Source organism: Zea mays, chromosome 2 (assembly GCF_902167145.1).
Source record: "Zea mays cultivar B73 chromosome 2, Zm-B73-REFERENCE-NAM-5.0, whole genome shotgun sequence".
Classification (NCBI taxonomy): domain Eukaryota; kingdom Viridiplantae; phylum Streptophyta; class Magnoliopsida; order Poales; family Poaceae; genus Zea; species Zea mays.
In genome coordinates, this window is record NC_050097.1 from 214,254,117 (window position 1) to 214,270,067 (window position 15,951).

Below are 15,951 nucleotides of genomic sequence, written 5' to 3' on the forward strand. Positions count from 1 at the left end.
ACAAGTACAACTGTACAAGACACTAATGCGTGGGGACCACTCTCTAGATCATGCTCAGCCATTCCACTGACACAGCTCTTTATTGCACCCACACAACCACGCTACTTGTGCCGTGGTATTTCAGGATTTATAGGATCCTACATAAAGCGCCATCATCTATTTTACCATTTGCATTCGACTTTTTCAATTTGCAGATGTATATAGACTTAGGGCGTGTTTCGAATGACTCAGTTTTTAAAAAACTAGTTTATAAAAACTGAATTGGTTCCAAACATATCAGTTTGACTCAATTTAAATTTTATAATCAACACAAAGGATTTTTTGTGCAAAGTTCATCATTTTTCTATTATTTTATTTGATATAAAATATCAGGATTAATCTTTGGACCATCACAACAACTGATGATGTAAAGAATTCTCTCTTTTGTGGTACTACATCTATTCTCGAATATTTGTCGTCCGCTAGTTATTTTTCAACTAAACCGCGATAAATAGAAAAAAGAACGGATGGAGTATTAGATATAAATCTTTTGCGTTAGTATACATCTTTAAATGTTTATAACATTCCGCGTTGTATCTTTTATTTTTTGGCTGATATGGTAATTTCTAAGCCATCTTAGTGAATTGTGGTGGCTATTTATCAGTCTTCTTTTAGAGATAATATATGGTGGAGATCATTGTTTTTTATGAAACTGTATAAAAATCAATGTGTTTCATATAGACGATAGACGAATAAATCTGTATATATTTTGATGCTGTAAAATTTATTCAATTAATGTGATAATTTTTAGACATAATCAATGAATTTGATGTTCCTTTTTAAAATGATAGGCTTGGCTCAACCATGTGTGCTCGATTGGAGCACCATCTCTCATAGGTTCATATACCCTAGCTAGTGGATCACATGGGTCGATCCAACGGATATGTAGTACTGTCAGTTTAATAGCTTATCATAAAAAAAAGATGTAGCAAAGAATGACACTCCACTTCGGATCAAGAAGGTGCCAATAGTTTTTATATAAAAAAACGAAAGCATTGGCAGCTAATAGAGCAGTAGCTTCACGTAAGAGTTCGGCTTCTGGCAGCTTCTGACCACCAAAAGCTACTGCGGACAGCCAAACGCTCAGCTTTTCAGCCAGCTTCTATCACTACACCAAAATAGTAAACTTCCTAGAGCCTAAACCCTAGGAAGTTAGGCCTAAACTCTAGGAAGTTAGCGAAACTCTCGGAAGTTAAGCCATCCCGTCGGAAGTTTGGCTCTCGAAAATTTTTTGTCGGAAGTTAGCTTAACTTCCTAGAGGGCTCTATGAAGTTAGCTAACTTCCTACGGCTTAAGATTCTCGGAAGTTAGTAGCTTCACGCCGTCAGCGCCGTCAGCTGACTAACTTCCTACGAGTAACTTCCTACGGCTTACTGTAGCCCCTAGGAAGTTAGCTGGCTAACTTCCTACGACTTACTGTAGCCTCTAGGAAGAGTTAGCTAGCTAACTTCCTACGACTTACTGTAGCCCCTAGGAAGTTAATAAGCCTCTAGAAAGTTAATTTGACCAGCATTACAAATGTTGTTTATATTTTACACCACATTCCACAACATAACAAATATATCAACAACTATATAACACAACATATTTTCACATAAAACATCTCACACACAATCACATAACAATATTTAAATCCATAGTCTCATCAATTACATCACAAAAGTCTCATCCATAGTCTCATCAATTACATCACAAAAGTCTCATCCATAGTCATAATAAGACACATCTCATCATCCGGTACTAATAAGAGACAATATCTCATACATAGTCATAATAAAAGTCTCAAGTATCAGAACACAATAACATGGAAGCTCACGGTCGCCGATCACCATCAGGTTACAATGAAGAGTGATGGTCGATACCTCCACTATTGAAGAGGGTTTCGACAAAGTCTAACCCGTCCTCTTGTTCATGCGTCGGCAAGGTAGCTAGAGGGGTCTAATATACATGTACAAATGACATTTGCTGAGTTACATCATAATATAACTAACAACAAGTAAATGATGATGAATATGCCTACCTGATGTTCGGTAGATGGAGATGTAGGTATTGGTGGAGGTGAAGACCAATGATAATGAACGGGAGGTGGGGGGCACCGGGACGTGTATCCCTTGGGCTTGTGCTAGTTGCTACAAATTTGTCGAACTCATTCACAACAGCGTTTTAAATCAATACATATATTAAAGTGAAAGCTATTATATTTTGAACTTACTTGTATGAGTGTTTTGCTGTTGCTGAATCTGTGTAGCATAATATTCATGTTGCGCAGCTTGTTGCTTCAAGTAATCCTGATGTCACCAAGTTCTTCTCGTAGTTGCTCCACTTCTGCTGGATCTTGAGTGGAGCGACGGGAGCTACGAGCAGCAGACCTCGATGAACCTCCATGCTGAACCCTCACCTGGCTCGAGTCGGTAACGTTAGCAAACATTGTGTACCTACGAAACAAGTAACATCACGACAGATTAAGAATACATGTATTGCACTCAACCAATGAAAAAATATAAGATATGTAGAGTCCTCACCTTCCATGAGCTTTTCCACCACTTACATACACAACCTGTGGCAGTAGTCTACAACATTTATCAGCTGCTGAAAGTATCTGCGCGCTTCGTCCTCCTTCAGTCTCCCACTTGTGGCCTGGTTGTGCATTACAAAGCTCTCTTTTTTTCATGTTTGTACATGCAAAGTTTAGGCTAGAAAAACAAAATTAGATCAAATGACAGAGAAATTAAAGAAGCAATGGCTTACAATGATATCGTGGAGCTCTCCACCCATAACGAATTCCAGCACAATGTAAATCCTTGCTTTACTTCTGAGAGCACCTAGAGGGGGGGGGGTGAATAGGTGATCCTGTAAAACTTCAAAACTTAAGCCACAAAAACTTGTTAAGGGTTAGCACAAGTATGGCCAAGTGGCTAGAGAGGAGTCAAAACACAATAACCACAAGAATCCAATCACAGAGATGACACAGTGGTTATCCCGTGGTTCGGCCAAGTACAAAACTTGCCTACTCCACGTTGTGGCGTCCCAACGGACGAGAGTTGCACTCAACTCCTCTCAAGTGATCCAATGATCAACTTGAATACCACGGTGTTCTTGCTTTTCTTTTCTCAATCCCGTTTGCGAGGAATCTCCACAACTTGGAGCCTCTCGCCCTTACAAAAGATGTTCACAGAGAATCACGGAGCAAGGGAGGGATTAGCAACTCACACACGACACAAAGATCACAGCAAATACGCACACACAAGACCCAGACTTGAGCTCAAGAGACTAGCACACTAGAACGGAGCTCAAATCACTAGAATGTCGAACAAGTGTGCAAGATTGATGTGTGAGTGATCAAGAGTGCTCAAGGAATGCTTGGTGTACTCCTCCATGCGCCTAGGGGTCCCTTTTATAGCCCCAAGGCAGCTAGGAGCCGTTGAGAACACATCTGGAAGGCTATCCTTGCCTTCTGTCGTCGGGCGCACCGGACAGTCCGGTGCACACCGGACACTGTCCAGTGCCCGATTTATTTTCTTAAATGGCGAAGCCGACCGTTGCCGACCGTTGCAGATCTGGCGCACCGGACAGTCCGGTGCACACCGGACAGTCCGGTGCTTCCTTCCGACCGTTGGCTCGGCCACGTGTCGCGCGCCGATCGCGCGGCCGACCGTTGGCCCGGCCGACCGTTGGCTCACTGGACAGTCCGGTGTACACCGGACAGTCCGGTGAATTTTAGCCGAAGTCGCCGGAGAAAAACCCGAGAGCGGGCTCTTCGGCCGAGGGAGCCTGGCGCACCGGACACTGTCCGGTGCACCACCGGACACTGTCCGGTGCACCACCGGACACTGTCCGGTGCACCACCGGACAGTCCGGTGCCCCAGACCGAAACAGCCCCTTGGCTGTACACAGCCAAGTCTTCTCTTCTCTTCTTCTATCTGTTTCTAATACTTAGACAAATATATTAGTACACAAAACCAATGTACTAAGACTTAGAAACATACCTTTGTTGAAGATTTGCACTTTGTTCATCCATGGGTATTGATTCACATTTAAGCACTTGTGTTGACACTCAATCACCAAAATACTTAGAAATGGCCCAAGGGCACATTTCCCTTTCAATCTCCCCCTTTTTGGTGATTTATGCCAACACAACATAAGGCAACTAGAACAAGTGCAAAATCACTTCAAATAAAAACTCAAATTGGTTTTGATTCAATTTTGGCATATATGGATCATCCTTTGCCACCACTTGGTTTGTTTTTGCAAATCAAACTCAAATCTCTATCTCTAAGTCAAACACACATATTGAAGCATAAAGAGAGTCATTCCAAAGAATTTGACCACGGATTTCAAAAACTCCCCCTTTTTCCCATAATCAACATTTCTCCCCACAAGAAGCCAACTTTTGACAAAAGAGATAATACAAGAGTTTTGACAAACCAAAAGCTCTATTATACTTTTTCAAAATTTCTCAAGTGGTAGCTGATCCATTTATTGCTTTGGCCTTTATTTTCTCCCCCTTTGGCATCAAGCACCAAAACGGGATCAATCTTGGCCCTTTTAACCCCATTGCCTCACCAAAATTGTCAATTAAGAGCAAATGGCAATAAGAGTTCATGAGATGAACTTGGAATTAGTTACCCTCTCATCGGAGTGCAGTGGAAGTCTTTCATGGTCCAAGTCCACCTTTTCCCTTTCAATCCTCCTTCGAGACTAAATCATCAAACTCAAGCACATGGTTAGTCTCAAAGGGTCAAGTTGTAACACATCTCCCCCTAAACATGTGCATCACTTTGCAACGGACTTGTGAGGTCCAGGGAGTGTTTGTACAACTTGAGCACCATAATAAGCAACAAAATGCAAAAAGGAACATGATCAAAAGCATAAGTACATGTATGCTACAATTCAATCCAGGTTCCGCGAATCTATGACATTTAGCTCACTACGCAACCTGCAAAAGGTCTTCTCATCTAGAGGCTTAGTGAAGATATCGGCTAGCTGGTTCTCGGTGCTAACATGAAATACTTCGATATCTCCCTTTTGCTGGTGGTCTCTCAAAAAGTGATGCCGGATGTCTATGTGCTTTGTGCGGCTGTGCTCAACAGGATTCTCCGCCATGCGGATAGCACTCTCATTGTCACATAGGAGTGGGACTTTGCTCAGATTGTAGCCAAAGTCCCGGAGGGTTTGCCTCATCCACAGTAGTTGCGCGCAACACTGTCCTGCGGCAACATACTCGGCCTCAGCGGTGGATAGGGCAACGGATGTTTGTTTCTTAGAGTTCCATGACACCAGGGACCTTCCTAAGAATTGGCACGTCCCCGATGTACTCTTCCTATCGACCTTACATCCAGCATAGTCGGAGTCTGAGTATCCAACTAGGTCAAAGGTAGACCCCTTTGGATACCAGAGCCCGAAGCAAGGCGTAGCAACCAAATATCTAAGAATTCGCTTCACCGCCACTAAGTGACACTGCTTAGGATCGGATTGAAATCTAGCACACATGCATACGCTAAGCATAATATCCGGTCTACTAGCACATAAATAAAGCAAAGAACCTATCATTGACCGGTATGCTTTTTGATCAACGGACTTACCTCCTTTGTTGAGGTCGGTGTGTCCGTCGGTCCCCATCGGAGTCTTTGCGGGCTTGGCGTCCTTCATCCCAAACCGCTTTAGCAGATCTTGCGTGTACTTCGTTTGAGAGATGAAGGTGCCGTCCTTGAGTTGCTTCACTTGGAACCCAAGGAAGTAGTTCAACTCGCCCATCATCGACATCTCGAATTTCTGCGTCATCACCCTGCTAAACTCTTCACAAGACTTTTGGTTAGTAGAACCAAATATTATGTCATCGACATAAATTTGGCACACAAACAAATCACCATCACATGTCTTTGTAAAAAGAGTTGGATCGGCCTTCCCAACCTTGAAAGTATTAGCAAGTAAAAAGTCTCTAAGGCATTCATACCATGCTCTTGGGGCATGCTTAAGTCCATAGAGCGCCTTAGAGAGCTTACACACATGGTCGGGGTACCGTTCATCCTCGAAGCCAGGGGGTTGCTCCACGTACACTTCCTCCTTGATTGGCCCGTTGAGGAAAGCGCTCTTCACATCCATTTGGTACAACCTGAAAGAATGGTGAGCGGCATATGCTAGCAAGATTCGGATTGACTCTAGCCTAGCCACAGGAGCAAAAGTCTCCTCGAAATCCAAACCTGCGACTTGGGCATAACCTTTTGCCACAAGTCGAGCCTTGTTTCTCGTCACCACCCCGTGCTCGTCTTGTTTGTTGCGGAACACCCACTTGGTTCCCACAACATTTTGCTTCGGACGAGGCACCAGTGTCCAAACTTCATTCCTCTTGAAGTTGTTGAGCTCCTCCTGCATGGCCAACACCCAGTCCGGATCTAGCAAGGCCTCCTCTACCCTGAAGGGCTCAATAGAAGAGGCAAAGGAGTAATGCTCACAAAAATTAACTAATCGAGATCGAGTAGTTACTCCCTTGCTAATGTCACCCAGAATTTGATCGACGGGATGATCCCTTTGAATCATCGCTCGAACTTGGGTTGGAGGTGCCGGTTGCGCTTCTTCCTCCATCACTTGATCATCTTGTGCTCCCCCTTGATCAAGCGCCTCCACTTGAGGTACCTGTTCGTCATCTTCGGTTGGGGGATGCACCATAGTTGAGGAAGAAGGTTGATCTCGTTCATCTTGTTCCTGTGGCCGTACTTCTCCAATCGCCATGGTCCGTATAGCGGCCGTCGGAACATCTTCTTCATCTACATCATCACAATCAACAACTTGCTCTCTTGGAGAGCCATTAGTCTCATCAAATACAACGTCGCTAGAGACTTCAACCAAACCCGATGATTTGTTGAAGACTCTATACGCCTTTGTATTTGAGTCATAACCTAATAAAAACCCTTCTACGGCTTTGGGAGCAAACTTAGAATTTCTACCCTTCTTCACTAGAATGTAGCATTTACTCCCAAATACACGAAAGTACGATACATTGGGTTTGTTACCGGTTAGTAGCTCATACGACGTCTTCTTGAGGAGGCGATGAAGGTAGACCCTGTTGATGGCGTGGCAAGCCGTGTTCACGGCTTCCGTCCAAAAGCACTCGGGGGTCTTGAACTCTCCTAGCATCGTCCTCGCCATGTCGATGAGCGTCCTGTTCTTCCTCTCTACCACACCATTTTGCTGTGGTGTGTAGGGAGCGGAGAACTCGTGCTTGATCCCTTCCTCTTCAAGGAACTCCTCCACTTGAAGGTTCTTGAACTCGGACCCGTTGTCGCTCCTTATCTTTTTCACTTTGAGCTCAAACTCATTTTGAGCCCTCCTGAGGAAGCGCTTGAGGGTCCCTTGGGTTTCAGACTTATCCTGCAAAAAGAACACCCAAGTGAAGCGGGAAAAGTCATCAACAATAACTAGACCATACTTACTTCCCCCTATGCTTAGATAGGCGACGGGTCCGAAGAGGTCCATATGCAGCAGCTCCAGGGGTCTTGAAGTGGTCATCACATTTTTGCTGTGATGCGCTCCTCCCACCTGTTTCCCTGCTTGACAAGCTGCACAAGGTCTATCTTTTTCGAAATGAACATTGGTTAGACCTATCACATGTTCTCCCTTTAGAAGCTTGTGGAGGTTCTTCATCCCCACATGTGCTAAGCGGCGATGCCACAGCCAGCCCATGCAAGTCTTAGCCATTAAGCATGCATCTAGACCGGCCTCTTCTTTTGCAAAATCAACTAAATAAAGTTTGCCGTCTAATACACCCTTAAAAGCTAGTGAACCATCACTTCTTCTAAAGACAGACACATCTACATTTGTAAACAGACAGTTATATCCCATATTGCACAATTGACTAACAGATAGTAAATTATATCCTAGTGACTCTACTAAAAACACATTAGAGATAGAGTGCTCATTAGAAATTGCAATTTTACCTAACCCTTTTACCTTGCCTTGATTCCCATCACCGAATATGATTGAATCTTGGGAATCCTTATTCTTGACGTAGGAGGTGAACATTTTCTTCTCCCCCGTCATATGGTTTGTGCATCCGCTATCAATAATCCAGCTTGAACCCCCGGATGCATAAACCTGCAAGGCAAATTTAGGCTTGGGTCTTAGGTACCCAACTCATGTTGGGTCCTACAAGGTTAGTGCAAATATCCTTAGGGACCCAAATGCAAGTTTTGTCTCCCTTGCATTTTGCCCCTAGCTTCCTAGCAACAATTTTCTTATCCTTTCTACAAATTGCAAAGGAAGCATTCAAAGCACAATAAATTGTAGAAGGTTCATTCACTACTTTCCTAACAACATTTCTCCTAGGCATTTGATGAACAACATTTCTTCTAAGCCCATTTCTACCATGCATAACATGAGAACTAGAAGCAGTCATAGCATAAGAGTCATAAGCATGTGAATCAAAAACATCATGACCTCTAAAAGCATTTCTAGAATATCTCCTATCATAGTACATGAAAGCATGATTCTTCTTAACACTATTAGCCATAGGAGCCTTCCCTTTCTCCTTGGTGGAGATGGGAGTCTTATGGCTTGTTAAGTTCTTGGCTTCCCTCTTGAAGCCAAGCCCATCCTTAATTGAGGGATGTCTTCCTATTGTGTAAGCATCCCTTGCAAATTTTAACTTATCAAATTCACTTTTGCTAGTCTTAAGTTGGGCATTAAGACTAGCCACTTCATTATTTAACTTTGCAATAGAAGCTATGTGTTCACTACAAGCATCAATATCAAAGTCTTTACATCTATTGCAATTAACAACATTTTCTACACAAGTTGTTGATTTACTAGCTATTTCTATCTTAGCATTCAACTCATCGTTAATGCTTTTTAATTTTGAAATTGTCTCATGGCATGAAGATAATTCACAAGTAAGCATTTCATTTCTTTTAACTTCTAGAGCATGAGATTTTTGAGCTTCTAAAAATTTATCATGCTCTTCATACAATAAATCCTCTTGTTTCTCTAAGAGTTTATCTTTCTCATTCAATGCATCAATTAATTCATTAATTTTGCCAATCGTAATTCTATCTAGACCTTTAAATAAACTAGAATAGTCTATTTCATCATCGTCACTAGAATCATCACCACTGGAAGAAGCATAAGTAGAGTTTCGAGTACTTACTTTCTTCTCCTTAGCCATGAGACACGTGTGACGCTCGTTGGGGAAGAGGGCCGATTTGTTGAAGGCGGTGGCGGCGAGTCCCTCATTGTCGGAGTCGGAGGAGGAGCAATCCGAATCCCACTCCTTGCCTATATGCGCCTCGCCCTTAGCTTTCTTGTAGTGCTTCTTCTTCTCCCTTTTGTTCCCCTTTTCCTGGTCACTTTCATTATCAGGACAGTTAGCAATAAAATGACCAAGCTTACCGCATTTGAAGCATGATCGCTTCCCCTTGGTCTTAGTCTTGCTCGGCTGTCCATTGCGACCCTTTAGCACCGTCTTGAATCTCTTGATAATGAGGGCCATTTCTTCATCATTAAGACCGGCCGCCTCAATTTGCGCCACCTTGCTGGGTAGCGCCTCCTTGTTCCTTGTGGCTTTGAGAGCAAAAGGTTGCGGCTCGTTGATCGGTCCATTCAAGGCGTCGTCCACATACCTTGCCTCCTTGATCATCATTCGACCGCTGACGAATTTTCCTAGGACTTCTTCGGGCGACATTTTGGTGTACCTGGGATTCTCACGAATATTATTCACCAAATGAGGATCAAGAATGGTAAAGGACCTGAGCATTAGTCGGACGACGTCGTGGTCCGTCCATCGCGTGCTTCCGTAGCTCCTTATTTTGTTGATAAGGGTCTTGAGCCGGTTGTATGTCTGAGTTGGCTCCTCGCCCCTTATCATCGCGAACCGTCCAAGCTCGCCTTCCACCAACTCCGTTTTGGTGAGCAAGGTAACGTCATTCCCTTCATGAGAGATCTTGAGGGTGTCCCAGATCTGCTTGGCGTTATCCAAGCCGCTCACTTTGTTATATTCATCCCTGCACAATGAAGCTAGAAGAACAGTGGTAGCTTGTGCATTCTTATGGATTTGCTCATTAATGAATGAAGGGCTATCCGAGCTATCAAATTTTATTCCACTTTCCACAATCTCCCAAATGCTTGGATGGAGAGAAAATAGGTGAGTACGCATTTTGTGACTCCAAAATCCGTAGTCCTCTCCATCAAAGTGAGGAGGCTTACCAAGTGGAATGGGGAGCAAATGAGCATTTGAGCTATATGGAATGCGCGAATAATCAAAAGAAAAGTTTGAGTTAACCGTCTTTTGTTTGTCGTGGTCGTCGTCCTTTTGGGAAGAAGAGGACTCATCGCTGTCGTAGTAGACGATCTCCTTGATGCGTCTTGTCTTCTTCTTCTTCCCATCTTTTCGCTTGTGGCCCGAGCCCGAGTCATTGGACTTGTCATCCCTTGGCTCGTTGACGAAGGACTCCTTCTCCTTGTCGTTGATCACAATTCCCTTCCCCTTAGGATCCATCTCTTCGGGCGGTTAGTCCCTTTCTTGAAGAGAACGGCTCTGATACCAATTGAGAGCACCTAGAGGGGGGGGGGGGGTGAATAGGTGATCCTGTAAAACTTCAAAACTTAAGCCACAAAAACTTGTTAAGGGTTAGCACAAGTATGGCCAAGTGGCTAGAGAGGAGTCAAAACACAATAACCACAAGAATCCAATCACAGAGATGACACAGTGGTTATCCCGTGGTTCGGCCAAGTACAAAACTTGCCTACTCCACGTTGTGGCGTCCCAACGGACGAGAGTTGCACTCAACTCCTCTCAAGTGATCCAATGATCAACTTGAATACCACGGTGTTCTTGCTTTTCTTTTCTCAATCCCGTTTGCGAGGAATCTCCACAACTTGGAGCCTCTCGCCCTTACAAAAGATGTTCACAGAGAATCACGGAGCAAGGGAGGGATTAGCAACTCACACACGACACAAAGATCACAGCAAATACGCACACACAAGACCCAGACTTGAGCTCAAGAGACTAGCACACTAGAACGGAGCTCAAATCACTAGAATGTCGAACAAGTGCGCATGATTGATGTGTGAGTGATCAAGAGTGCTCAAGGAATGCTTGGTGTACTCCTCCATGCGCCTAGGGGTCCCTTTTATAGCCCCAAGGCAGCTAGGAGCCGTTGAGAACACATCTGGAAGGCTATCCTTGCCTTCTGTCGTCGGGCGCACCGGACAGTCCGGTGCACACCGGACACTGTCCGGTGCCCGATTTATTTCCTTAAATGGCGAAGCCGACCGTTGCCGACCGTTGCAGATCTGGCGCACCGGACAGTCCGGTGCACACCGGACAGTCCGGTGCTTCCTTCCGACCGTTGGCTCGGCCACGTGTCGCGCGCCGATCGCGCGGCCGACCGTTGGCCCGGCCGACCGTTGGCTCACCGGACAGTCCGGTGTACACCGGACAGTCCGGTGAATTTTAGCCGAAGTCGCCGGAGAAAAACCCGAGAGCGGGCTCTTCGGCCGAGGGAGCCTGGCGCACCGGACACTGTCCGGTGCACCACCGGACAGTCCGGTGCCCCAGACCGAAACAGCCCCTTGGCTGTACACAGCCAAGTCTTCTCTTCTCTTCTTCTATCTGTTTCTAATACTTAGACAAATATATTAGTACACAAAACCAATGTACTAAGACTTAGAAACATACCTTTGTTGAAGATTTGCACTTTGTTCATCTATGGGTATTGATTCACATTTAAGCACTTGTGTTGATACTCAATCACCAAAATACTTAGAAATGGCCTAAGGGCACATTTCCCTTTCAACTTCCCATCCCCTGTTATAAGAAAAGAAAAGGAATATAAAAAACAATCGAAATAAAATGGTTGACCTGAACTTGTATTCAACTGAATTGTGAAGTTTATTTGGAAAAAAAATCAGATTGTTTTTTTAGAATTCAGTATCGTGGAACATTAGATTGTTTGATTTAATTAGGAGGGAAAGTTGAAGCTTTTACCTCGTACAGGCGAACAACATTGGGATGTTGTATTAGCTTCATCGTATAGATTTCCCTCCTAATCTGCCATGCAGTTCGGATACATGGCAACCAGTGAGATCTACGGAAGCAGTGTGCTGGTGCAAAAAAAGGTCGATCGTGAGTCTTGACAGTATACCTGCTCAGCTAGTTTATTCTTGTGAACCTTGGCCTTGTCGAGGATCTTGATGGCAACATGATCCCCAGTGTCCATGTTCTTGGCGATCCGGACCTTGGCAAATGTCCCTTCCCCGATGGTGCATCCGAGCTCGTACTTGCCAAGGCGCTGGCGCTTCGCTCTGAGCGAAGCAGCTCTCTTAGCCCTGTACATCCTACAGCTGCTGCAAGATCGATGAACAAGGGTTGAGTTGCTACGTGTTCAGAATTGGCAGGCATACAAGGGAAGAAATCTGTTGGATCGCGTCTTTCTCCAACTGGTCTGAGAAAAAAAAGAAAAGTAGCAAGGGTCAAAGAAAGAGAGAGGAATCGCTGGAACGTCCAGCTCCAGCAGGTAGCAGGGATCAAGAAACATGCACGCCCAGCCCAAGCCCAGGGTGTGAGCTGCGACGACGACGAAGAAGCACGAGGAAGAAGAAAGTCGCATGAAAAAGGACGTCGAACCGTACCGTACCGTACCTGCTGCTTCGTGAACGAAGGGGAGAGACAGTGACAGGCAGCCGGGCCGGGGAGGGAGTCGTCAGAAAGTGCGAGCGCGCGCGCGTTCGTCGGGGTGAGCGGCCGGAGTCGTCGGCGTCGGCGTCAGGGATGAAGTGAAGCGCGTGGAGAGAGGGCCGAGGTGGGAGATATGGAGGCAGGGAGGAGAGGACTGCAAGAAACGACACGACACAGGGAGCGTTACGGCGAGTCGGGGGCGGGCACATCGGTGGCGAGCGCGTCGGGGGCGTCCGCGGCTGGGCCGGGGCGGCCTTGCGCGTCGGGGCCGGGCGCGGCGGGGGCGGCCGGGCGCGCGAGGGGCGGCCGGGGCCGAGGGCTCAGCGGGGGCGGCCGGGCGTGGGAGAGGCGGACGACGCGCTTGGAGACAGAGAGACGCTGAGAAAGGTGAGAGAAGAGAGAAGAGATAAAGTTGAGGGAGGTTAGAAATAAAAAAACATAATTTCTTAGAGTAAAGCCGTAGAAAGTTACGTAACTTCCTAGAGTTTGTACTTTGACTCTAGAAAGTTAGATTTTCGTTTGACCGGTCAACAGCTGAAACCTAACTTTCTAGAGGAAGTCGTAGGAAGTTACCTTTTAGTTTGACTGGTTAACATCTTGTTGACGCCTTTTCGGAGCGCCAAATACTCAAGAAGAACCGGCGGCGGTGCTCTCTACACAGGGGCGGACGGTCCGCGCGTAGGGCCGGACGGTCCGCGGCCTGGTGCGAGGCGCGGTGGTACTCTCTGCGCAGGGGCGGACTGTCCGCGGCCTGGGGCCGGACGGTCCGCGGCCTGGTGCGCGGCTAGGGCTTCTCTGCCTGACGGCCGGACGGTCCGCGCCCTGGGGCCGGACGGTCCGCGCGTACGCAGAGGCGGTGGAAGTCGCCGACGGCGCCTGGATCTCGCTCCCGGGAGGGACCCCGTCGGGGAGGAGAGATCCTAGGTGGTGTCTAGGCTCGGGCCGGCCGACCTAGACTCCTCTAATCGACGTAGAGCCGAAGAGAGACGAAGAATTTGGGGATTGGGAGGCTAAACCTAAACTAGACTAGAACTACTCCTAGGATAAAATGCGAATAAAAGTTGTATTGATTCGATTGTTGATGATTACAAATCGGCCGTAGACCTCTCTATTTATAGAGGAGGGGGGCTGGACCCTTTACACAACTAATTCCGAGCTAATCCCGCGAATATAGCTAACAACCGTAGCACAAAACTCGGAACCCTAATCTATTCTGCGCACGCGCGGACCGTCCGGACCGCGGACCGTCCGGCCTCAGGGCCGGACCGTCCGCTTGCTCATTTTTGGTTCGAACATATGCCCCCTGCCTTTTGGTGGAGCTGGGCGAACCAAAAGCAACTAACTCGATGTGATCACATCGGTTCTCTTAGGCATCTTGCCACATACTAAGATGGTACTGTTTGAGGAAACGCCCATTCAAAGCCTTTGGTAAATCCTTGCCTTGTAATGTTTGTAGCAAATAGGCGTTACCAGACATTACCTGTTTTACTTTATAAGGACCCTCCCAGCTTGGCGACCACTTTCCAAACTTCCGGTCTTTATTCCTTAGAGGCAAGATGGTCTTCCACACCAAATCCCCTACTTGAAATGACTTTGCTTTGACCTTCTTATTGTAGGCCCTAGCTACCATGATCTTGTCCTTTTCTATCGCTCCCAAAGCTATCATCCTCTTGTCGGTCACCTCATCAATATTATCCATCATTGAATTATAATAATCAGCAGCAGTTAGATCATTTTGTCTGGCAACCTGACAGCATTCAAACTTATTTCCACAGGTAACACTGCTTCCTGCCCATAGACAAGCTCAAAAGGAGATACTTTAGTAGCACTATGTTTAGATATTCTATGAGCCCATAAAGCTTCAGACAAAATCTTATGCCAATGTTTAGGATTATCAGATACCTTCTTCTTTATCAAATTAATCAATGTCCTATTACTAGACTCGGCCTGTCCATTGGCCTGAGCATAATATGGAGACGAATTAAGCAGCTTAATTCTGTATAATTCAGCAAATTCACGTACCTCCTTTGACATAAAAGAAGTACCTTGATCTGTAGTCAAGGTCTGGGGAATACCGAATCTATGAATAATATGCTCAGTTATGAACTCAATTACCTCCTTGTGCGTCATGTTCTTTAGAGCAACGGCTTCAGTCCATTTGGTGAAATAGTCAGTGGCAACTAACACAAACCGATGCCCCTTTGATGATGAAGGATGAATTTCTCCAATAAAGTCTAATCCCCATCCTCTGAATGGCCAAGGCTTGATGATAGGATGTAATTCGGCTGCAGGGACCAACTGTAGGTCGCCGAATTTTTGACACACTTGGCACCCCTTGTAGTACTTGAAACAATCAGCTGTCATACTAGGCCAATAAAAACCAGACCTTCGCAACAACCACTTCATCTTTGGAGCTGATTGATGGGTACCACAAATTCCTTCATGTACTTCGGCCATGGCTAATATAGCATCATCTGGGCCCAAGCACTTAAGCAGGACATCATTAACCGTTCGGCGGTAAAGTTCATCACTCATCAAAACATACTTGAAAGCTGTTCGTCGAATGTTCTTATCTGTCCTGATATTGGGATTTTGCAAATAATTAAGTATAGGTGTCCTCCAATCACTTGCATCGGCTTCATTGTCAGCCAAATCAATTAAGAGAACCTTTCTGGTAACCTCGGACGGTCCGGCGTCAACACGCGGACGGTCCGCGACCTGGGAATTTGGCTCTGCACTGGTTATCAGATTTTCAGTTTTGTGAAATTTCCCTCTCTTTATCCGATAACCCGATGCATCTTGTGCCAAGTCGTTAGCTCTATGATTCTCAACTCTAGAGATATGCCGAATACTGAATTCGTCAAAAGAATGGATTATGCTCCAACATTTCTCAAGATAGCTATTTAGAGTACCATCAAGACATTGATATTCTTCTAACACTTGTTGGACAACCAGCTGAGAATCACCAAATACCTTCACATGTTTTACTCCCATACCATTTAAAAGTTCTAAACCGAATAGGAGGGCCTCATATTCAGTTTGATTATTAGTGCAATACGTTTTCAATCGGCTAGAGAAGTCAAAGGAGACATTACTTGGTGAAACAAGCACAATGCCAATTCCTTGCCCTTCATTGCAAACCGATCCATCAAAATATAAAGTCCAAGGAGTAATAGTGAGGTATGATATGTCTAGTTCATGAATATCATTAACCCGATGTTCTACAATAAAATCCGCCACGACTT

General features: G+C 45.5%; 1 protein-coding gene and 1 long non-coding RNA gene across 6 annotated transcripts; both read right to left on the reverse strand.

Annotated features, from left to right (window-relative positions):
- Positions 1-1,777: 1,777 nt before the first annotated feature.
- On the reverse strand, positions 1,778-4,582 carry LOC103647773 (uncharacterized). Its single transcript, XR_004856427.1, has 4 exons — positions 2,788-4,582; positions 2,562-2,676; positions 2,252-2,474; positions 1,778-2,168 (listed from the first exon to the last, which is right to left on the reverse strand). It is a non-coding gene; the product is annotated as an uncharacterized lncRNA (long non-coding RNA).
- A 6,135-nt stretch (positions 4,583-10,717) lies between these two features.
- On the reverse strand, positions 10,718-13,094 carry LOC109939239 (CBL-interacting protein kinase 3). Of its 5 annotated transcripts, none has more exons than XM_035965474.1 (4): positions 12,671-13,094; positions 12,174-12,375; positions 12,017-12,074; positions 10,718-11,836 (listed from the first exon to the last, which is right to left on the reverse strand). In XM_035965474.1, the coding sequence occupies exons 1-4, from the start codon at positions 12,913-12,915 to the stop codon at positions 11,736-11,738; spliced, it is 606 nt and encodes a 201-aa protein (XP_035821367.1). In that variant the 5' UTR covers positions 12,916-13,094; the 3' UTR covers positions 10,718-11,735. The 5 variants fall into 5 exon arrangements, with proteins under 5 accessions (XP_035821367.1, XP_035821368.1, XP_008670512.1 ...); XM_035965475.1 differs by having other exon boundaries at positions 12,174-12,372; positions 12,671-13,087; XM_008672290.3 differs by having other exon boundaries at positions 10,739-11,836; positions 12,017-12,079.
- Between the last annotated feature and the right edge of the window lie 2,857 nt (positions 13,095-15,951).